The sequence below is a fragment of the Gossypium hirsutum genome, chromosome D11, assembly GCF_007990345.1.
Source record: "Gossypium hirsutum isolate 1008001.06 chromosome D11, Gossypium_hirsutum_v2.1, whole genome shotgun sequence".
In the NCBI taxonomy this organism is placed as follows: domain Eukaryota; kingdom Viridiplantae; phylum Streptophyta; class Magnoliopsida; order Malvales; family Malvaceae; genus Gossypium; species Gossypium hirsutum.
The window spans coordinates 23,741,276-23,766,895 of NC_053447.1; the positions used below are offsets into that span (position 1 = coordinate 23,741,276).

The following is a 25,620-nucleotide window of genomic DNA, read 5'->3' on the forward strand; positions in this document are numbered from 1 at the left end:
GGTAACCAATTTGAACTATTACCTTCCCAAACTAAAATGTTGCCTTCGGTTTTGCAGCCACCAACCTTGGAGCTTAAAGCATTACCAGACCACCTTAAGTACGTCTTTTTGGGAGAGAAAGACACATTACTGGTGATAGTGTCAAACAAACTAACCAAAGACGAGGAGGAAAGTCTAGTTCGAGTTCTGAGAGATTATAAGGAAGCTATTGGTTGGACGATAGCCGACATAAAAGGGCTAAGTCCATCCACTTGTATGCACAAAATTTTCATCGAAGATAACACGAAACCAAAGAGAGATGCTCAAAGATGCCTTAATCCACCCATGATGGAGGTAGTAAAGAAGGAGATCTAGAAACTGTTGGATGCTAGAATGATATACCCGATCTTCGACAGTGATTGGGTTAGCCCGGTTCATGTCGTGCCCAAGAAAACTGGCGTGACAGTGGTGAAAATCTCGTCAGGAGAACTGGTCCCTACCCGAGTCCAGAATAGATGGAGGGTTTGCATCGATTACAGAAAGTTGAATGCAGCTACCCGGAAAGACCATTTTCCACTTCCCTTCATCGATCAAATGCTTGAGTGATTAGTTGGTAAGACCCATTATTGTTTTCTCGATGGGTACTCGGGATTTTTCCAAATTTCACATGCCCCTTTGGAACGTTTGCGTATAGACGAATGTCGTTTGGACTCTGTAATGCTACGGCCACTTTCCAGAGATGCATGGTGAGCATATTTTCCGATTATGTTGAGAAAATCATTGAAGTCTTTATGGATGACTTCACAATATACGGTAACTCTTTTAACGAATGTCTCGATAATCTTGCTAAAATTTTACAAAGATGCCTAGAATTTAATCTTGTTTAAATTATGAGAAATGCCGCTTCATGGTTGACAAAGAATTAATTTTGGGTCATATAGTTTCCTCGCAAGGAATTGAGGTCGATAAGGAAAAAAATATTATCAACTATTTACCTTACCCCACATCCGTGAGGTAAGTTCATTCGTTTCTTGGCCATGCACAATTTTACAGACGATTCATGAAAGACTTATCGAAAATCGCGCAACCGCTTTGCAGTCTGTTACAAAAGGATAAAGAATTTGAATTTGGCCAGACTTGTAAAGACGCATTTGACGTGCTGAAGAATAAATTAATCTCCGCTCCTATAGTGCAACCACCAAATTGGAACTTCCCGTTCGAAATCATGTGTGATGCAAGTGATCGAAGTGTGGGAGCTGTCCTTGGCCAAAGAATAGGAAAGAGTCTCATGTTATCTACTATGCTTCGAAGACTTTGGATGCTGCCCAAAGCAATTTCACAACCACTATGAAAGAATTATTAGCTTTTGTGTTTGCTTTAGATAAATTTAGATCTTACCTATTAGGAACTAAAGTGATTATCTTTTCTGATCATGCAGCTTTGAAATATTTAATAAGGAAGAAAGAGGCAAAACCTTGACTGATTAGGTGGATTCTGCTTCTACAAGAGTTTGATTTTGAAATCCGGGATAAAAAGGGATGCGAAAACTTAGTAGCTGACCATCTGAGTTGATAACCGATTCCAGTGGATGACACACCATTGAAAGACAACTTCCCAGATGAAAAGCTGTTTTCAGCCAATGCGGTTTATCCTTGGTATGCAGACATAGTAAATTATTTCGTTACAGGTACTGTTCCTTCAGAATTACCAATGTCTAAAAAGATAAGATAAGGAAAGATGCCCGGTATTACATTTGGGACGATCCTTACCTTTGGAAGCATTGCTTCGATCAGGTAATTCGACGGTGTGTAGCAGAAACAGAGGTACAGTCTATCTTAACTTTTTGTCATTCTTATGCATGTGGAGGACACTTTGGACCAAAACGCACTGCACATAAAATTCTCGAATGTGGACTATTTTGGCCAAACATATTTCGTGATGCCTTTTTATTCTGCAAAACCTGTCAAAGGTGCCAAAAAGCTGGCAACCTTAGTCGTCAAAATGAGATGCCCCTTACTCCTATTCATATTTGCGAAATTTTCGATGTGCGGGGCATGGATTTTATTGGTCATTTTGTTTCTTCTTTTGATAATTTTTATATACTCTTAGCTGTTGGTTATGTTTATAAGTGGATAGAAGCGAAATTCACTCATAATGATAATGCTAAAACCGTAGTTGACTTTCTTAAAATTTCTATTTTTTCCAGGTATGGCACTCCACGAGCATTAATCAGTGATAGAGGAACTCATTTTTGCAATAAGCTCGTAAGTGGACTTATGGAGAAATATGGAGTGACTCAACAAATTGCCACTGCCTACCATCCACAGACAAATGGACAAGCTGTCGAATCGAGAAATCAAGTCCATTTTGGAAAAAACTGTTAAACCTAACAGAAAGGATTGGAGTTTGAGACTAAATGACACACTTTGGGCTTATAGAATAGCTTACAAGGGACCAATAGGCATGTCACCTTATCGACTCGTTTTTGGTAAACCGTGCTATCTCTCGGTCGAATTAGAGCACAAGGCATTTTGGGCAGTTAAGCAATGTAATATGGAGATGGAGATTGCAGGAAGGACTCGAAAGTTGGACATTCAGGAACTCGAGAAAATTAGAAATGATGCATATGAAAATGCTCGAGTTTATAAAGAAAAGACGAAGACGTTTCAAGATAAGTTAATCACTAGGAAGAAATTTTCCATAGGACAAAACGTTCTCCTATACGACTCCACCTTAAAAATTTTCGCTGGTAAGCTTCGATCCAAATGGATAGCTCCATTTACTATTACTAATTTATTCTCGAATGGTGCAATGGAAATTCAAAGCGAAGAAACCCGGAAGTGCTTTAAAGTGAATGGTCAAAGACTGAAACCCTTTTACGAGAATTTTCAAATGCACACAGTTGAGGAGATTGTTCTTGAGGAGCCCAGAACTTGAATAATAGGTCGTCGAGCTAACGACGTTAAACAAAGCGCTGTTGGGAGGCAACCCAAATTTTCCTTTTATGCAAATAAATTTTTGGAAGGTAAAATGGAAGTAAAGATGCATGTTGAGGATCGGTTTTGTCTAAGGAAAGACTAGGTACTTAAGAATGTCCATTGTGACTCACCTCTCTTTCTTGGGAACTTACCTGGTGCATTTATCACGACTATTTTATTAAATCTCATAATCTTGGTTTCTAATAATTTATTTCTTGAATATTTATGCATAGCATTAGCGAAGCTATCAATTCGAGAAATAAAAATTACACTCTTTATTTTTATTTTATTTTTATTTTTATTTTTATTTTTATTTTTATTTTTATTTTGTAGGTAGACATTCCAAGACTAAATTTAAGCCACCATTTCAGCCCACAAAATTCCTTTAAATTCAGCCAAGGCTCAATCAACCCACCCACCATTTAACCCAATTTACTACCCAAACTAAAACCTAAAAAATAAGCCCAAAAATACCCTAATCGTCCACCCTTTCCAAAACACAAAAATTTTTTAACCCAAATTTACACCCCAACCGTCCACCCTCACCAAATCAAAGCCAAAAAAGAAAAAAAACCTAACCTTTCACCCATCAAATCCTAAGCTTTCACCTATCACATCCTAGCCATCTTTTCACCTAGAAAACTACAACCCCATACCCCCATATTAACTCATCCCTCTCTCCCCAACCGTCCACCCATTTAATAAAAAAACAAACAAACTTTCACCCATCAAATTCCAACGTTACACCTATCAAATCCTACTACCACCATTTGACCGGAAAAAGAGGAAAAAAATAAAAATAAAAATCTTTACCTTCTTTCTTCTTTCTTTTTCACCACTACTCAACACCCCTCCAAGAAAACCGTTTCCCTGCCGACCATGGTCCGTACTCGTGAACGCGCGGCACAAGAACCACCATCTGCGGTTAACCAGCGTCGAAACGACTTCTCCACTCCGCCCTTTGTGACCATCGACTCCGATGAGTCTCCTCCCCCTCCGCCGCCGCAACCACGTCCTACTAGGAGAAATCACAGCCCAACTCTGATTGCCATTGTCTACCCGCCCTATGAGCCATCTATTTCGGACTACCATTCTCCAAACAACCCAATTGAATCGCCGGACTCATCTGACAGCCATGATCATCTTTCCTCCTGACCAAACTTACGTGCGCAGTAACCTACTCGACCATGGCCTTCACGAAGAACTTCGCAACCCCTGAACAACGGCATTGAACCACGTACGACACATCTTTCACGAACTCGTGCTCGACAACAGCCACCGTTGACCAGTTCATCAAATTCGACGGTAGATAATGTTGAAAATAGTGGAGATGAACAGATAATGACAGAAATCGAGCATTCGCCCATAACGACACTAACTTTTTCCCATGTGGGCGCGGTCGATTTCGACAAGAAAGAGGATTTATGCCCCCAGAGAATAGATTCTATGGGAATCTAACATTCACCAACCCGGCACAACAAGTACAATTCGAACAGATCCAGCATTGCCCTCTTTTGATATGTAAGCACGTCCACCCTTTCTCATTATATTGTTTAGATATTGAAGATTTTGTTAATCAATATTTTGAAGCTATTGGATGGATTGGTTTTGCTGCCATTGATGAACCTGTATATTATGAGTTGGTTTTTGAATTTTATTCTACATATCATTTTAACCGCTCTACTAATACCATGAAGGAACCTCACACTATCTCTTTTTTCTTGCTTGGTGTGCATTATAATCTGTCAATTTCTGAGTTTAATGTTGCTTTGGGATTCATTAGTGAGGAATATTTAACAACTGATGACTATCATGAATCATATCTCGACATACCACCTGACTTTGACACTAATGAAGCTTTAGCATTATTAACTGAAATGAGACAAATTTCGTATGATCCGAAACATTGCAAAGACATAGGAATTCATAGTCCTGCACTTCGATACATACATCGATTCCTTTCTTTCAATTTTTCGGTCGTAATGATGCATCTGCCTCTTTAACTAGGACTGAATTATTTTTTCTATGGTGCATGCATTCGGGTAGAAAGGTAAATTTAGGCTATTGGTTTGCTATCCAGTTTCAGCATGTTTTGTGGTCGAATCGGCCACTTATTTTGGGTACTTACATCACACATTTAGCCTCAAATTTGAATCCATCAGATGTCAATTTTAATTCTTTAAATTTGGCATACAAAATAGATTCTTTAAATACGTACTGTTTGGATTCTATGGGTTTACTTGCCAGTACCCCTTCTTCTTTTTACTTTGTCCTTCCAGGTACAAGGACGGATCAGTCACATAGAGTGTTCCAAAAAAGACAGCAACACGAAACAGAACCTCCCACGTCTATCAAAACTTGATTAACCTGAATCGAGGAAGGACTCAACTCTTTAAGCACCTTAGTAATAGACGTTCTCACACACCTGCGAGATCACCCTCCACGCAATTGAAATACATGGGGAGTTTCCTTTTCTCTCTTTTTTTTCCTACTTATCTTTACTTTTTTTTCTTTAAATTACATTGGGACAATGTAAAATAAGTAGGGGTGAGGGAAACATAAATTGGTTCTAATTTCCTTATACGTTATCATTTTTTTTGCATGTTTCGCGTGGAAGGTAAATAATTTCCTTGATAAATTAGGATGGTCCACTTATGGTTTGACATATTTAGCTATTTAGATCTTTATGTATAAACTTTTTAATAGCTTTCTCACGTACAAAAATAAAAAAAATACTCCTCTGATATGAATGTTAAGATTGAAAATTAGGGTTGTACATCGGACTGAGTAACCAAAATATGGTGCTTGGGTTGTCATCACATCTAGCGTAAAAAGGCTCGTGTGGCTGTCCAATTTCTTTGCACTCACTCCGCTAACAAGCTATCATGATTAGGGTGAAATAACCCGCTTAGAGACATCCGAATCGAGTAATCAGAACATGGTGCTTAGGTTGTCATCATGTCTCGCGTCAAAAAATTCGAAAATGTCCTGAGTACAAAAATAATAAAATGAGGGGTAGGTCCTTCTTATTTCTTAGGCTAGGCTTTTTGAGATGATAATATGTAAAGACTAAATTGTTGAATTGTGCAAACCATGGAGGTCAAGTCCTATTATGGAGGAAAATTTTCCTTTTGTAGATACATACAAAATGCTCGAGGACTAGCATGAGCTAAGTAGGGGGATTTGATTAAGTGTTAAAATTACATATTTTATATAATTTAATTAGTCAATTTATGAGAATGCACCACTGATTTTCCATGTTTATGCTGAATTTTGTGCAGGGGTGCAATTTGGGGCTAAATAGATAAAAACGAAACAATTGGTCTAGATAGAAGAAAGGAGCAAAGAACACGGGCCAAAACATAATTTTTCCAAGTTGTAATTAGCTAAAATTTTATTTTGACTTAGTGGGAGATTATATAGGGATTTTTGATATTATGGGAATATTTTTTTCCCTTAATTTTCTATGGCTAGTGGCCTTTAATTAGGCAAATTTGTTCAAGGCCACTAGCATAAATAGGGGCTACTATGTTCATTCATTCATCAAGTCTTCAATCAAGATTTCATCTTTGGAATGCAATATATCCTTCATTATTTCCTTCATTATTTTTTGTTTTTGGTTTCTTTTTCTTTCAATTTATTAATTTCCAGTTTGTCCCAACTTAAACCATTTACAATTTCTTTTTTTTTTCAAACTTTCTTTTCATTTCCAATAAGCTAAACCATCTCATTCTTATACCCAACCAAAATAACAGCCCCCATACTTAAAACATGCCACCCATTCCTTCTACCCATTTTAACCTTATTCAATTTATCCAACTCCAACATGCCCCAAACCTTAGTCAACTAAACCCATTTCAGCTTCAGGTCAGTGTTAGCTTTGTCAAGATCCGTGAGTTACGAACTCGAGCAATTCAATTCCTAATTTTTAGTATTTATTATTTCTCCGGATTAAGAGTATGACTTCATCAACTCATAAATTCAAATCTACACTAAGTCAAAAAAGACGTCGTTTGAGTTAGTGTGGTTAGACATACAGTTGGAATTTCGAAAGGATCGATTGTCTAATCGGTTTTCCATGAACACATTGGCGTGCAAAGTAGGGATTGTTGTTTTGTTCCGTCAAGGGAAGTAGTAACCGAATTTAAATATCCCACGCGGTTGAGGACATTGGTTCGAGCTAGGCTCTTCTAGAATGCAAAGCTGCCGGGGTTCTAAACCACAAATGTTTCGTTGGTTTTTTGGTCAATAAGGGTTAGTTATAGGATGTTCCATAACTAATTTACGCAATGAAGAGTTGGTGTCCAAGGCGTCCTTGGTAGCTATAACTTACTTATTGGAAAAGAAGAGTTCATCTAATTTCAAAGATCGGTTCAAAAACAAGGAAAAACCCGTGCCTGAAGCTGAGCTAAGTTTAATTAATCTTTCTTTAGATTTATTTAACTGTTTTTATTTTTTTCAGCTTTTACTTTTTACGCATTTTTTTCTGTTTATTTCAGGTTTTCAATTTTTATCCTCCCCCCTAAATTTCTTGGGCATAACAACTGCCCAGACATGAATCTGGTTGAGAAAGAGCAATAATTTTACGTGAACCCAGTCTCTGAGGGATCGACCCTACTCCCTATACTGCTCAAGTTTACAAATTAGGTGTAGGATTATATTGGTGGAATCGACAACCATCAGTAACTCAAACCATCAACGCTGTCTCAGATTCAGATCTTTCTGTGTCATCAAGTATTTCAAACTCTTATGATCGGAGTAAACATGACATCTCTCACTGAACAAATAATGGCACCATATCTTCAATGCAAATACAATTGCTACCAACTCCAGATCATGTGTCAGATAATTCTTTTCATGCAGTTTTAGCTGTCTCGAAGCATAAGCTATGACCTGACCTTCCTGCATCAATACACAAGCCAAACCATTCAAACATGCATCACTATAAATAACAAATTCTTTTCCCTATTCAGGCTGAACTAATATTGGAGCTTCAGTCAACAATTCTTTCAACTGGTCGAAGCTTTTCTGACACTTTTCTGACCATTCAAATTTAACATCTTTCTGTAACAACTTCATCATCGGAGTCGCAATCATAGAAAAACCTTTCACAAACCGTTTATGGTAACCAACTAATCCCAGAATACTTCAAACTTCAGAGACATGTCTCGGAGGTTTCCAATCAAGTATAGCTGAAACTTTACTCGGATCAACCCTAATACCCGATGTTGACACAACATGACCTAAGAAACTGACTTCACGTAACCAGAACTCACATTTATTAAACTTTGCATACAACTGTTTATCTCGTAAAGTCTATAACACAAGTCTCAAATGTTCGGCATGCTCAGTCTCATCACGGGAGTAAATCAAAATGGCATTTATGAATACTACCACAAACTGATCCAGATACTGTCTGAAGATCTGATTCATCAAATCCATAAAAATAGCAGTTGCATTAGTAAGTTTGAAAGGCATGACCAGAGATTCATAATGTTTGTATCTCGTTCGGAAAGCAGACTTTTGCACATCAGAGTCTTTAACCCGTAATTGATAATAGCCCGATCTTAGATCTATCTTTGAAAACAAAGTGGCCCATTTCAACTAATCGAACAAATCATCTATCTGCGGCAATGGATACTTATTCTTTATAGTCACTTTATTGAGCTGTCTGTAATCAATGGACATACTCACCGTTCCATCTTTCTTTTTCACAAATAGAACTGACGCACCCCAGGGTGAGAAACTCGATCGTGCGAAACCTCTATCTGCCAACTCTTGCAACTGTGCTTTCAACTCTTTAATTCAGTCGATGCCATATGGCACGGAGCTATCAAAATCAGAGTCGTCCCTAGTACTAACTTAATACCAAACTCTACCTCTCGAATACGTGGCAAACCCGGCAATTCTTCGGGAAACACATCCGAATACTCACACACAACTAGTACGAATTCAATCTTCTTTTCAGTCACTTTACTATCAAGAACATATGCAAAGTAAGCTTCACAACCTTTTCTTACATACTTCTGACCCAACATCAAGGATATCACTGCCGATAAACCATTCAGATCATTAGATTCAATCCAAATAATCTCATCATTCTGGCATCTTAAATCAATAGTCTTTCTTTTGCAGTTAACCACAACATTGTGTAAAGTCAACCAGTCCATACCCAGAATAATATCAAACTCGTCGAATGGAAACAACATCAAATCATCCAGAAAACACAAATCTCGAATCATCAACGGACAATTCTTACACACTTTGTCAACCAAAACATACCGGCCCAGAGGGTTTGATACTCTAATCACAAACTCAGTAGACTCAACATGCAAAGTCTTACTGGATACTAAAGTCTCACATACATATGAATGAGTCAAACTAAGATCAATCAATGTAATAACATTAGTATCATAAAGAGTGAAAGTACCAGTAATGACATCTGGGGAAGAAGCCGCCTCACGAGCGTGTATAGCGTATGTTCTCGCAGGTGCACGAGCCTCAGATCGAATTGTCGTGTCTTTTGTCCCTCTCTGGCTACCACTTACATTACCTGTATGTCTGGGTGGTCTACTTCGTACTGACACATTACTCGGTCTGGTACTCTGTACAGTGTTTTGCTCGGCCATCATCGAACACTCTCGAATAAAATGATCATTTGATCCACAGTTAAAGCAAGACCGATCATACAATCTATAATATGCAATCTCTAGGATTCCATTTACCATCATGCTTGCACTCTGATCTATTCTGTTGAACATTGCCAACACTAGCAACTGAAGTAGCTTGTGAATTCACAGGAGGTCGGTCTCGATCCCGTCTAGAAAACCCTGCAGTGGCTTTAGATCTGCTGTGATCTTCTCTGAATTTCTTTGGGGTAGACTGAAATAATTTACTAAATGTTCTCTTACGGGAATCTGTAGCTTCAAAGTCCGCTTTTCTCTTCTCTTTCCCAATTTCTTCGGCTTTGCAAGGTCGTTCAACAAGTACCACAAACTCTTTTATCTCAAGTATGCCAACTAACAGTTTAATGTCTTCATTCAGCCCATCTTCAAATCTTTTACACATAATAGCTTCGGTCGATATACACTCTCGAGCATATCTACTTAGTTTTAAAAATTTTTGCTCATACTCTGTCACGGTCATCCGACCTTGTATCAGTTCAAGAAATTCTTTACACTTCTGATCAATAAATCTCTGGCTGATGTATTTCTTACAGAACTCAATCTAAAAGAATTCCCAGGTAACTCACTCTTTCGGAACCACCAATACCAGTGTATTCCACCAGTGATATGCAGTGTCTCGAAGCAAGGATATGGCACACTTTAAACACTCGTCAAGTGTAAAGGATAGTTCATCAAACACTCGAATAGTATTATTAAGACAAAATTGAGCTTGTTCAGCATCGTCATCATCAGTAGCTCTGAACTCTTCAGCCTCATATTTTCTAATTTTATTAACAGGGGGCTTACTAATCCTCATCGGATCAATCATCGAAGGTATCACAGGTATTAGAGACGGATTATTCTGAGGTGGGAGTTGTTGCACAGCAAGATTGGTTCGAATATATTCAGTAAACCATTCGTTCATCATATGGTAGAAGACTTGTTTAGCCTCTCCCTCTTGGCTACTCGAGGTAGGTCGGGAATCAACTGGCACTGCCCCTTGCACGGGAGCAAGCACTATACTTTTGACGTCGTTAGCTACAGCTCGATCAGGATCCATTACTATACAAAAACGTATTTCCAGATCTCAGAAGTCATCACACTCTAAAAATATAGAATATGGCATGTACAGCTAAACTCATGCACGCTACTTAGTCCTAGAAACGACTAAAACGTAGCTCTGATACCAATCAAATATAACACTCCTAACCTGTATCCGTCGCCGAATTAGGGTTAAGGGGTATTACTAATCAAAACACAAATCTGAATAGAAATTCGTTAAAGTTCAAAATTTTTAACAGTTACATATGAAAAACTAGGTCTAATATTAAACATGCAAAATTCTAAGTTTTTCTTTTGACCATTTAAAACAAAACAAAGACATTACAATCCAACTAATCCATAAGAAAAATAAGCCATTTTTGTATGGCTATTAATCTCATATACAATCTATATATCGAAGTATGATCTTGAAAACATTATCTAGCCTGTACATGCCATAAATTAGAAATTTAAACATTTTAATACTGAGACAGTAGATAAAGTGATGATCTTGCTGACGATCTCCGAGCTTGAAGCTTGATCTTTAAGTCTATAAAACAGAAAGACATAAACAAACAAAGTAAGCTTTTATAGCTTACTTGTCTATTGCATAACTAAATATAAATATATATAAATAATATAACTTTTTAATTTAATTTACTGAGATTGCAATTAACACATATAATTAATATTTATACATTTACTGTACTCAGACCATTTTATTTATAGTCAAATATATGTACCTGTCGAAATACGTTCAATTGAATATATATATTTATACCAAACAACATTACAACCAAATGAATATAACCGAGCATATATGTATGTTATACACATATCATATCCGACTATGTATGTATACTCATAATAAACTTATAACCAAATAAAAATCTAATACATGTGATCGAAGGCATTCATCTCTATCAAATAATTATAAACAGAGGTATATACATTTCAAATGCATATGTAGATGCTTATCAAATACATATACCGAATATTTATACGTATCCATTTATCAACTGCATAAATCGAAAGAATGTATGTATATTTTACAAATGCATAGACCGAATATGTACATATTCATTAAAGACACTTAGTCGAAGGTATATATGCTCATCAATTAAAGATAACCAAAATCATATAACTGTACACTTAATCACATACTTTAAACAGATTCACCGGCACTTAGCCTGCTAGGCTTAAAGCCTGATTCAGTACATCGACACTTAGTCTGCTAGACATATAGTCTGAAATGTTTCGCCGGCATTAAGTCTGCTAGACGTAAAGTCTGATATTGTTTCACCGGCATTAATCCTGCTAGACGTAAAGTCTAAAATTATTTCACCGGCATTAAGCCTGCTAAACGTAAAGTCTGATATTGTTTCACTGGCAATAAGCCTGCTAGGCGCTAAGCCTAAAATCTCAATTTCACATACACAAAATAATTCCTCGAAAAATTCTTAATAGCAAACACATGTTCGTTGTAGTCCATGTTCAATCATAAAAGAGTTTACAAATCATACTTTCAATTCAGTTCAAGTATTTATAAATTTATAAACATATATATAATCGAACATCACATATAAAAATATAAGATTTTATATCTTTAATTCAATCCAAGAACCTATATACGAATATACATATAGATATATTCAAACTCTCACGTACGTATTTAACATTTATACCTTTAGCTAAAATCATAAACTCATACATGTATATATATACACATTCTTGTCTTGATCTAAGTTCAGAATTTATTCATGTATATATATACATATATAATTACTTAACTAAATCCAGTACAAGAAATTTACATGTATATATAAACGCTTATTCGAAAATAACATATATATATTTAATTTCATACCTAAGTTCAATATAAAAACATATACATGTATATTCATACATATTCAAAACTCCACATGCATACTTAACATTCATACCTTAAAATATATTCAAGATTTATTCAAGTATTTTCGTATACATTCCAACCCACATATACATACTTATTCGAAATTACCTATACAATTACAATATACATACCTTTAATTAATCCAATAATTTATACATGTATATACATATATATATTCGAACCTTGTGTATACATATATAACCTTTACATAATCAACTAAATTCAAGAACATATACATTTAGATACATATATAAATATTCGAACATTATATATATCTATGTACCATTCATACTTCAACTTAATTCAAAGATTTATATAAGTATATACCTACATATTCGAACATTGTATATACATATATACCATTTATACTTCAATTTATTCAATCAAATTATTTTTACTTATAGCTCAACAAAAATACAATAGATATACATACATACATACATACATACATACATATTGATTTAATAACATTAAATAGCTAATAGACTTACCTCGGACAGCGTAAAATCGAAACCGGATGATTAGTCAACGACTTTAGCTTTTCCCCGATCCAACTTCAATTTCTTTGGTTCTTGATCTAAATATATTTAATATGAACTAGTTTAATTATTATTTCATTCAATTTAGTCGAAAAACACATAAATGGGTAAATTACCATTTTGCCCCTGACATTGACACTTTTTGCAGTTTAGGCCCTATTACATAAAACACAAAATACACAAAATTTATCCACACTATACAAGGACCAAATTTTCCTGGTGCTCATACAAGTCTAAAAATTTTATTTATTTCACATTTTAGTCCCTCAAAAATTTAATTTCACAGTTTAGCCCTAATTACTCAATTTTACCAACAATTCAAAGACAAAACATGTTGATCTTTCACATATCTTTCATATTTCATCATTAACTAACAAAAATCTCAAGCATTCATCAATGACATAACACAAAATCAACACCAAATTCTAAAATTAAAGCATGGGTCTTGTAGTACACAAAGCAACGATCTCAAAAACATAAAAATTTTCAAAAAACAAAACAAAAACGAACCTTAAGTCAAGCTTCCTAATGGCCAAACCCTAGTTTGGATATTTCTTTCATTTTTTCTCAATTTCAGTTTGGAGAAGATGATTGCTAGCTTAATTTTATGTATTTTAATTAACATATAATATAATATAAGGCTATTTACTTAATTAACCTTACTTATTAAATATATAATATATAAACATTAAGGTTAGTGTTGTCCATAACCATCCACTATCTATATAGTTGTTTAATTGCACTTTTAAGCCTCCTAATTAAAAAGACACCAACAAATAGATGTTTTTCAATTGAATCCCTAAGTTTTCATTTTACGCGATTAGGCCCTTTTTATCAAATTGAGCACTCAAACGATCAAATTTTTATACGAAATTTTCACACATAGTAATTCACATACTGAAAATTCATACATAATTTTAAAATTATTTTTTGACTCAAATTTATGGTCCTAAAACCACTTTGTCTGATTAGGGTCAAAATTGGGCTGTTACACATCCACTCGTTAATCTCCTCTAAGGGATTTAGCCACTCATGTTATTCATAATCTTAATCTTGATTGGAAAAAATATGTAAATAACACGATTGAATTGAAAAATAAAAGAGATTAGAATAATCATGGTTTCGATGTTGATTGAAGAACAGAGCAGTAAACCTCTCGACTGGACTAACGAATAACATCGCTTGCAAAGGAGTAAACATAATAATAAATACTAAATTACCTAGAAAACAAACTCCTTAAGTGTGAAAATATACTGAAATAACTACTATATTTGAAGACAAGCCAGTTCCTCCTCCACTTGTTGGAAAATATCTAGTTCGAAAATAATTTTCTTACACAGTAGAAAATAAAAATATACCGTACTTGTGTTTTCAGGCAGATGGATCCTTGTTTTTCTCGGATTTCAACCAAATGGTCTTGTCTACTATTCTCATATCATGAATTGCTTAGAGTGTGGGCTTGGACAATTCGAATCAAACATAGAAACTAGAAATAATTTTGTAACAGACCGATTTTAGTTAAATCGAAACAATGGTTTTGGAACCACAAATATGAGGTCAAAAAATTATTTTAATATTATTTTTGGTATTTACAGCATGTGATTACATATGAGTGAAAGTTTCGTAAAAAAATTTTACTGTTTGAATGCTGAATTCGGTAAAAAGGACTAAATCGCGTAAAGTGTAAAAGTTGTGTTCTATAAGCTAAAGGTGTCTAATAGCTATAGAACATTAAAGTAAAGGTCCTTAAGTGGTAAATATACCATAAATGAGATAGTGGAATATGTTGGCTTTGCAATTGTGTAATTATTAAAGGTTATAAAGGTTAATTAAGTAAAATAGTAATTAATGTTAAAAATAAACAAAAAAAATTATCATCATCTTACACCAATTTTTCAAAGGGAAAGAAGCCATTTTTGTGCTGAAAATTCAGCCAAGCTTGTAAGCTCAATTAGGTATGCGTTTTTGTCCCTTTTTTATGATTTTTATGTTTTTGAGATCGTTGCTTCGTGTTCTAGCTAGCCCATGCCCTAATTTTTGAATTGGTTGATGAATTTGTAAGTTTCCATTGATGATAGCTTGATGTTTTTGAATTTTGATGATGGAAAATGAATAATTATTGATAGATTAATATGTTTTGCAAAGTGATTTTTGACAAAAATGTCAAATAGGGATTAAATTGTGAAATATGCAAATTGAGTGGTTGAAATGTGAAATAAATGAAATTTCGAGCTGCTAGGAGCACTATGGTAATTCAGCCAAGCATGGGTCTTGTTGAATTTTATGAATTTTGTATATTTGTGAAATAGGGACTAAATTGTAAGAAATGTGAAAGTTTAGGGACAAAGTTAAAATTAGCTTAAATATTTGTTTTTGGACTTAATTGAATCATTATATTATTAAATGGGTTAATTTTGAATACATATAGATCAAGAAAAGAGGAATCCGAAATTAGATTGGGGGAAAGGCAAAATTATCGAGTAACCGATCCAATTCGTCAATTCCGAGTACGAGGTAAGTTCGTGTGTAAATAATGCAACATCAAATTATTATGTATTTAATGTTTTCATATAGCATGAATTGTATAATTGCTTTATGAATTCAGTTTATAATGTTCCAAAGTCGATTTGAGATCCCGTATAAGATCATATCTGGGATATGGCAATGATTTGGGATTCATGTAAGACTATAGCTAGGCTATTGGCATCAATTTGAGATTTCGTGTAAGACCATAGTTGGGCTATTGGCATTGATTTGAGATTTCGTGTAAGACCATAGCTGGGCTATTGGCATTGATTTGAGATTTCGTGTAAGACCATAGCTGGGCTATTGGCATCAATACGAGATTTCCATGTAAGACCATGATTGGGACATGGCATTGGTATAATACATTATGTACGAGTTTTCCCGAGTATCCTTACTATTCCAAGTGGTTTAACGGGTAATCCAAAGAGTAAAGAACTCAATGTATATTGGAAATTTTGGCAAGAATGTAAATGAGTAAGTCATACTTATGAGAATGATCTTGTGATGACCTTGTGATTACAGGTCTATACTTATGAGGTATAAATATGTGGTAAATTTGATTGATGATTGTGTGAGGCTTTTATGCCAAATTAAATTAAGACATGATATGTTTAAGTCTTTGTTGTTGATGTATAGGTGAAATTGGTCAATGAATGGCATGTAAATATATGATAATGATTAACTATTGGAATAGCTAGTTATGGATATGCTTTGGTGTTATGTGTGTCGAAATAAATGTTAATACAAAGAAATCATGAATGAGTAAAATTTGCAATAAAATAGTTTTGGACAGCAGCAGTTGTATAACTTTGAAAAATCACCAAAAATTTTGGGAATCACATTAGATGTTGAATAAGACATAAAATTAAAGCTTATTGAGTCTAGTTTCACATAGAAGAAACAGTGTAAGCAAAAGAATCTCATATTATGAGATTTTTGGTCAGAATGATTTCAGAATCCCTTATTCTGACTTTGGAAAATCATTAAAAATTGTATAAAAATAATTATGGGTTAGAATTTATATGGTTAAAGTTATTAATGAGTCTAGTTTCAAGAGAAACAAACAGGAACATCATCGGAATCCCGTACTAAGAGATAATTAATTTTTAGAGAAGAAGGTCGAAACTGTCAAATAACAGAATAGGGACAAATTTGAAGATTTAATTTTACTTATTGGCTAAACCAACAGTTCTTAAAATTTTATGGTAAGAAGATATGTGAGTCTAGTTTCATGAAAATCAAGCAGATCTTAATTTGGAGTTCCGTAGCGTAAGATATACATAATTTAGTGACTATGACTCGAGTAGACAGCTTGATGTGAAATGAGTAAATAATGGAATTATGTGTAATTATGATTGTATTATCTTGAGAACATATTGTGAGGATTGGTAAAAGCATGTTAACAAATTGCTTATTATTTACATACCAACTTACTAATCTATATTGCTTACCCCCTTTCTTTCTTTTTCCTATAGTGTCACAGATACTAGCTCGAGTTGGAGATCGTTGGGGATTCTATCACACTATCAAGCTATTGATCGGTATCAACGTATTCTAGCATTTTAAGTTTATCGCGTGTATAGGGACTCAGTCATTTTATGTATGAGTTATTTTTGGCCAAATGTTTTGGCTTGTAATGGTTAAAGGTTTGATTTATGTGTAGCCACGTAACTTGGCTTATATTGTCTAATTGGTTGTAAGCCTATATATATATATATTAATTATATGTCAAAGTTTTGTGATGTGAGTTGTGTTTGCATGATACATGATGAGTTGTGGGACCCTCATTTGTTGATGACATCATAAGCAGAGAGTTACACGGGCTGAGGACACGGGTGTGTCCCGAGCCACATGGGCGTGTGACCCTCTAAAACATGAAAATTTTTTTAATGTTCCAAAGTTTTTGGTTTAGTTCCGAACCACTTCCAACGTATGTTTAGGGCCTCGTAGGCCCTTATAAGGGATGGTATGCATGTGTATAAATATTTTTACATTGAATGAAATTTTATGGCCTGGTTTTGTATGGTTGCTTGTGTTAAGACCGGTAATGCCTCATATCCTGTCTCGGCGTCGGACACGGGTAAGGGGTGTTACAAATTTTCTTTTCTTTTGGGTTGAAAAGAAAATTTCTCTCTTCAAAATAGAAACCAATAGATCCGTTAGTTAGAAAATTATATTTAATTCTTAGAGAACAAAAGTCTATTTATTTAGGGCAGAATAATGATATAAAAAAGTTGTGTAAATAACCATACTGGTGCCATCTATTTATAGGGAGAGAAGGTAGAACCCATGTTGAATTATAGAAGTTTAATTTAACTAAAAAATGAAATCTTAGTTCACTCAGGATTTAGGTATACCATATTATGAACGCCACAAGTGAATAAATCCATAAAAAGATTTAAGACCTATTCTTCTTGGGTCCAGGCCGATGTATTATTAGTTCAATCAGTCACATCTACGTCTCTATCTTTTGGGAGTCATCCGCTTCAATGTCTAAGACAAAGTATCTCCCCAATTGGACTTGATAGACAACATATTAGTCTTTCAATCAATTTGCTCATTTTCAATTAGACTAAGTACCTGTTTAGGTTCGTCTACTAATATAAGTTGTCTTTCCATATTACAATTCAATCACGTAATACCGCTTAGTATTAGTTTAAATATTAGACAAGTACTGAGCAACATTTGCTTCCATTTTGCTTTGTGTGCAAAAACCATATGAGGAAAATCATACAAAATATATTAATGTAATAAATTAATTTGTTTTATTAACCAATTTGTTCGAAAAAAATTACATGTTTACAAACGAATATACTACAGTCAAGGTACCAGATTCAACACCACCTCCATCACCTGCTCATGTTGTGCAATAACATGAACCTGAACCTTAAGCCTAACCTCATGCCTCAAACCAACAGTATCCGCTATAGAAGATTAGGAAGCATAGGGTAGATGAGTTTAAAGGAAGAAATAAAGTTGATCCTACCATTGTAGAATGTTGGTTGGAAAACAACCAACGAGTGTTTGAGGAATTACAGTGTACATATGCGAGCAAGTTTAAGATGTGTTGTTTCTTTGTTAAAAGAATAAGCCTACTAATGGTGAACTACCATAAGAAGTGTGAATCTGGTAGAGAGGATCAATTGAAATTCATCTTGACAAAGTATAGAAAGAAATATGCTGGTCAACTTTGTCTTGAAAAGAAGAAAATGGATTTCATTAATATGAAGCAAAACAACATGATGGTGATTGAATATGAAAAATAGTTTGTCAGGTTGAGCAATTATGTAAGGGAGTTGGTAGCAATGGAAGCTGATACGCGTGCAAGATTTGAATAGGTCTTAATTAAGTTTTTTTTTTGTCCTTGTGACAGCTTTGAGATAGAGATTTCAATGCACTTGTTAAGAGTGTCCAAAGGATAGAAGAAGACATGAATACGCAGAAAGAGAAGAGTTGAAGAAAGATAATTGTAGCTAGTTATTTGGCATCACCTTCAACCAAGAGTACTAAATACTTTTGAGGATCAAAATATTCATCTCTTGCTCAAGTACAAAGACAAAAAGGACAAGTAAGACAAGCTCAACAAACCACCTCAATTGCTATACTGGGGTACAAGGAAGAGACCTGTTCCACCTTCTGAACATTGTGGAAAGTTTCATATGGGTAAGTATTGGTCAACTGCTAGGCATGTTTTAAATGTGGTTCGAAGGAGATATGATAAGGGATTGTCCGAAAGTTGCAAAAAACACTATAAAGCAACATGCAAGAACTACTCCAACTTAACAAAGAAGTAGAAGACTTGGTACTAATAGTGGGGTTAGTAGAAGTCAAAGGTCTGTGAGAGAAGCTACAAATAAACCTAAGTCTCGAACACCAACGCGAGCATAAAATTAAATATCCATAACATGAAAAAATTAATAACTTTAACAATTTATCAATACAACCGATTCAACACAAAATATTACGATTTTATTTCAGGATAATCATTAATAATGCACATGAAATCAATATATATTCTTAAAATCATGCCATAAGTTAGTCCTATGATTCACGTTAAAAAAAACATTTCATGAAGCATTAAAGTAATAAAATTTCAAACATCAATCTTTAATGTGAATACCATATCAAAATATCAAACACATAAAATTTAGGAATAAATCATTGTAAAATAATAGAAAATTAATGATTTGACATAACGAGGCTCGACTGTCACTTGTTAGAACTGTAAAACTTTTATAAATTTATAACCATTAACCAGGATATATCATGATAGGTGATAAAGAACAAAACTAGATGCGGAAGTGTACCTAGATCCATCGATATCTTGAAATCTTCAAGTCCTATTGTTTTTATTTTTCAAATTAATATAACTATTTTAGAAAAGATGACTCTCTTTGTTTTGAAGATGGGATGTTAGAAAAGTTACGTATGTGTAATTTGGGGATCATAGCCCTAATATATAACTTTTACACATTAACCTAAATTTCTAACCACCCCATCACCAAGTAGAAAATATTTATTAGACTCTATATACATATTTGACCTATACTTTATTTAATAACTAGAAGCCTGGAAAGACAAAAAATATACACATTTTTTCAGGTCCTTTTTAACTCAAATTCATGTAGTTTTGGTAAAATTTGTGTCGAAAAATAAATAATAATTATAAAATAATTAAATTGCACCTGAATTATGAAAATTTTGAATTTTAATTAATTTTATAAAAAATTTTGATTAATTTTGATTATTTTCGACAGATTTACACAAAAGGTAAAAACGGCTCGACAGACATTACTAGAAGCGTAAAACTGAGAAGTAATTTTAAAGCATCAAGGTGAATTAATTATTTAGCCTAACACGGTCCAAATTATATTTATTAATTCATAATATAATTAATTTTAATTTTAATCCAATTTAACTTGGGTTAAATAAATTATTATTAATTATTTATGAAAAGGGACCCAATTAAGCTGAACCGAGAAAACAGATCCAACCGAGCACTGGGCAGCCCAAAACTGTCCCACATGCTAACCCAATCAGGTTTTTTGGCTGATTATTTGGCTTGCAAAATGACCCTTGAAGACTCCTTCAAATTGCATTCAAACCCCTCCACTATTTATGCCTTTTTAGATTTGCCCCTACCTTAAAATAGCAAGTTTGAAACCTTCAAACTTGCCACATGTGTGGCTGGCCATGGGGGGACTCTATGGCCAATGATTTTTTCTAATTTTAGCAGCCATCTCAACCTATAAATATCTCATTGTCTGCTCACTTCAAACACATCTCAACCCTTCTCATCTATTCACTTCTCTCTTATTTTTCTCTCTTCATTCCCTTCCATTGTTCTTCATTTTCTTCCCCTATTCCCTTGTTTATTTCACCTCTTGAAAAAGAGTCAATTTACCACCATTTAGAGCCACATTCAAATGTTTTTAGAAGCCTTGGTTTAACAAGAACAAGCGGAGAAGGAGGAGTGGAGCAAACTAGTCAAACCTCAGAGAAAACACCGGATTTGATTCTTGTTCCCTATCCTTTTAATTTTGCTGTTGTTATGATGAACATTTCTATGAATATTAGTGATGTTTATATGTTTAATTTAATTAATATGGCTTAAATTTAATTCGTGTTAGGTTGATTGCATTTTGCCTACTTGAGTTATTGAAATTGTGTTTGTGTTGTTATAGGCCTCGGTAAGTTGTTTGATTAAGTAAAACCATGACTAAGTTATTCTTGCATTACAAGTGTAAGGTAACTAATGAATTAATTTTTAAACAGATTTAAATTGTAATTAATTGACACAATACTTAATCAGTGCATGTTTAATCATCTAAGGTAGCTGAGGGTTAAATTAGCAACGGTATCTAACGATACATTAGCCTTGCATAACTTGTAAGATTATTGTGATTAAACTGTTTCAAGGTAGAAATACATTGTTACCTTATGTAATCTTTTATATGCTTATGAGATTGAATTAATTGTTTGAATTGGTATAGAGATATGTACAAAAGATTATTCTAATTTCATAAGTATGTATGTGCATTAACACATTTGCACATTAAAACTTGTTTAATCGATTGAATTGACATAGAGATATAGTCAAGAGATAAATGAATTTTGGAAGGTAAGTATGTTCATAATTTAGCAAATTATTTAGTTACCGTGAAATTATTCGTAACAACATAAACATGAGTTTAATAATTCTAAGTTAAGAAATGTAATTAATCTAGCACAATTATGTCATCTTGATTAAAATCATCTTTTAAAATCATGCATTGGAACTTTCATTTTATTTTTATTTATTTTACTTAGTTAAAATCCTAGTTTTTAATCACCTCCTCAAATCAAAATATTTTTCTTCACCAAATTGTTTTCAAAATTTAATTCATAAATAATTCTTTTCACAGTCCCTATGGGTACGATAACTCGACATTTACTTGTCACTTTATTACTTGTTGTGATTGTTACACTTGCATATTTCTGTTGTTCCAAAGCCCAATAAGGCTCAACCAAATTAGATCACTTTTAATTTGGGCTAACATTTTATGGTAAATAATAACATGTAATTCTCTTATTATGTATATGTAATTTTCATATTATCCGACATTCAACTCCTTAAAAAATTGAATGAAGATTGTGTGGTGACCTCATCCTTTTCCAAAAAACCACTACTACGTGGTAGAGTCGTAGAGATTTTCAAAAAATAATTTTAAATGTAAGAAATTTTAAAAATAAAAAGACAATAATAAAAGAAATATCTATATACAAAATTGAATTTTTATTCAATTTTCAAACAAAAGAAAATCAATAGAGAAAGGAATGGTTCCCACATATGTCATTAAAACTTCTCTACATGGTTCATTGCCTAAAGCAATTTAATTATAATATGATAAAAAGTTATTTCAAGTTTTAAATTTGTAAGTGGATGCTTCAAATTTACTTTTGTTATACCTCCACCATGAGCCCCAAATGTGTCCCTCAACAACATATATCACAGGATGGCAAACCTTCCACCGTTTACAACGAGCAAACCTCTAAGCTGATTAAGCCTAGCTAACCTTCTACCACATTGAAGCAATGAACTTGTACAGGGTGATCTTCGCTAGACATACATGGGAAGCACGTGGAGGTTCAAAATCATTAATTACCTAATTTTCCTAAGAAGTCATATCTTAGGACATCACATCATCATCACTATAAGGGAATAGAGAATGATGTCACTATTAGCATTCTCTAAACACATAGGCAATCTTGTGTCCCAGTATAAAATCCCATGATAAGAGCTGAAGAGACCAAGCCCTGTTCCATACACCATCTCTATCTCCCCAAAGCAAAGAACACTAAAACTATCATTAGTGGCTCTGTGCCTTATCTTAACTTGAACCACCACCCAAACCATCATTCCATCCTCATGTTAATCCCACTGGTTCACAAATTTTAAAATCCAATGTCTAAAATTGAAGTTTGCACGTAGTTTACACCACTAAAGATTGCATAGAATTCGACACCTTTGTTTCTGACATAACTTTTTTTAACTCTACTACTTTTAATGTCCTGAAATTAAAAGTTTTGTCAACCTTATGTAATCCAAATTCTGAGGGTCAAATACTGCTATTTGAATCTTTTTTTCCATATATGTTAAGCATCTATAATTTTATATCATCACATCATATACATAAGTATCATATAAAAATACTTCAAAAAAGGAAAAGTCTAGATAGTGGGAATAATTTTCTGGTTTAGGCTATAGAGTAACTACTCATATATTTGCTTTGTCATCTGATACACAAGGCTAAAGGTTGGTAGAATTGAATTATGGAATGGTATTGCATTATGCAAATCAACACCCTAGGTGGTCTTAATTTGGCTTAAGGAGAAAATATTCCAGATTCTAAAACTTGTACCAAGCTTATCAAATACCATCTTCTTTTCAAAATTAATAGTATCAATTTTACACTCAGGTTGGTGAGTCCAAAACCATTACTGAACTTCGTTCTTTCAATAGCAATTTGAATTCACTTGAGACATTAACCAAAATTTTAAAATTGAAATTATTATCAAGGAAGAGAAAATATAGAGTAACAATACCTAAGTAATTGTATTTGGAAATGAATAGCTAATATATTTACTACTTTGTCAACATTCTTGTTATCTCAACAATTCCCCTAACAGTAGTAATTTTTCAAGAACAAAAGTTCCACCAGAGATGGTTAAGTTTAGTTTTACATATATGACAGTCTAGAAGGAATCTTTGTAGTTAATTGGGCTTTGAAAGGTGCTGGAGCTCTTAATGTTATCTTATCTTGCTAATGTAGAAGTGAAGATATCATTACAACCTTAAAGAAAACACAATATTGTAAACCAGTAATTTGATTGTTCATGCAAAATTAGGGAATGAGAGTGAAATAAAGTCAATGAAGGGAATATGGGACTAATTGGTTGCTTTGTTTGGTAAAATCATCAACCTTCTTGGTATTCAGCCCATGTACGATGCAAGCTTCCTTGTCGAATCGAATCCATAGACTGTGGGGAAGAACGTTTCTTGAATTAGTTATCTAGATGATACAGTAATAGGAAGATGATTTTGAAAAAGTTCTATTGCCTAATGAAGCTTTAAAATAGACCTTGAGATATAAGCTATGTGTTTGGAAGGAGTGGCTAAGGGAGTGGGCACTCCTTCAAGCACTGTGTGAAGTGAAAAATAAACAGGAAACACAAGGTTTTACATAGTTGTGTTTCCCTACATTTTCAGAGCCTATCTTGGTGAGAAATATTCACCATTTTCAATACTTACAACAAGTTATCCTAAATCTATCACACTTTTTTACAATTTCCACACTTTCGCACATTGAAGAATGATACTCTCACCATTAAGTTCATCTTTGTAAAGTTAGCAAGTTAAACCACAACACAAAATATTTTACTATCAAAATGCACTTACAAAATAAAATTTCTCACTTAAACGAATTGAGGGCTAAATATTTTCATACAATAACCTATGCATGTCTTTTAATTATATAGAATATTTTGAGTGTTACTTACATAAGAAAATCTATATCAATCCCTATCAAACAATAATAAAACAAGCTGAATACAATAGAAATAGTAAATAAGGTAAACATACTCTTGGCAACTAAGAATGCAATGTTCCAATCCAATCCAATATCCACGATTTAAGGGATTAGATAGGGATTATCTGATTCGATCCAAATTTATTTCTCCAAATGATATAATCTTCATTGATGGGCTAGATATCATCCAAATAATCAACATAACCCATAAAATTTGATGCGATTTCCCAAGACTTGAAATGTTCAGAAAATTGGTTGAATGCGAAGGATCATCTTAAATGGTTCAAATAAGGGTAGAGACCTTAACTCGAAGCACTTGAATGCTTTGAGGAACCAAATTTATAATATAACTCGACCCGCTTAAACTTCACAAATGAACCTTTGGTATGCAAAGTCACCACACTCCGGGACGGTGGATTGGAGTGATAAGACAATTGGTGAACACGACAAACTTGAAAAGTTTGATAAGTTCGAATTAAGTTCGGTTAAGAAGCTTGGTGAGAAGAATCTCATAAAATAATTTTTATATTCAAAATGTTCTAAACTTACAAATGACAACTTACAAACTATTTATAGACTCCAGAATGACTAAACAAATTCAACATCAAAGATGTTCACACTAATAATTAAAATGATGTTAATGAACATTGGTAAGTGCATGTATCAGCCGAATGGACATATTCCCATCTTAAATTCGTTCATGCTTCCTTAACCAAGAAGAAACTCCATGTTCCATGAATGACCAGCTTTAATTCTTCTCCAATCCCCTCTTGGCCATCTGTTCAATGCATGGCTCATGGACAACTTAATTGACACATTAAATGAACCTTGAGCACTTGAATGAGTAGCATGCATCTTAAAGATAAATCTCCCAATTCGGTTCATGCATGGGTTTGTTCAATGACCAAAATA

At 33.8% G+C, this 25,620-nt stretch overlaps 1 protein-coding gene across 1 annotated transcript; it reads left to right on the forward strand.

Annotated features, from left to right (window-relative positions):
- The first annotated feature begins 2,532 nt into the window (after nucleotides 1-2,532).
- LOC107911080 (uncharacterized) lies at nucleotides 2,533-2,916 on the forward strand. The gene has a single exon (XM_016838973.1). The coding sequence runs from the start codon at nucleotides 2,533-2,535 to the stop codon at nucleotides 2,914-2,916; it is 384 nt and encodes a 127-aa protein (XP_016694462.1).
- The last annotated feature ends 22,704 nt before the right edge of the window (nucleotides 2,917-25,620 follow it).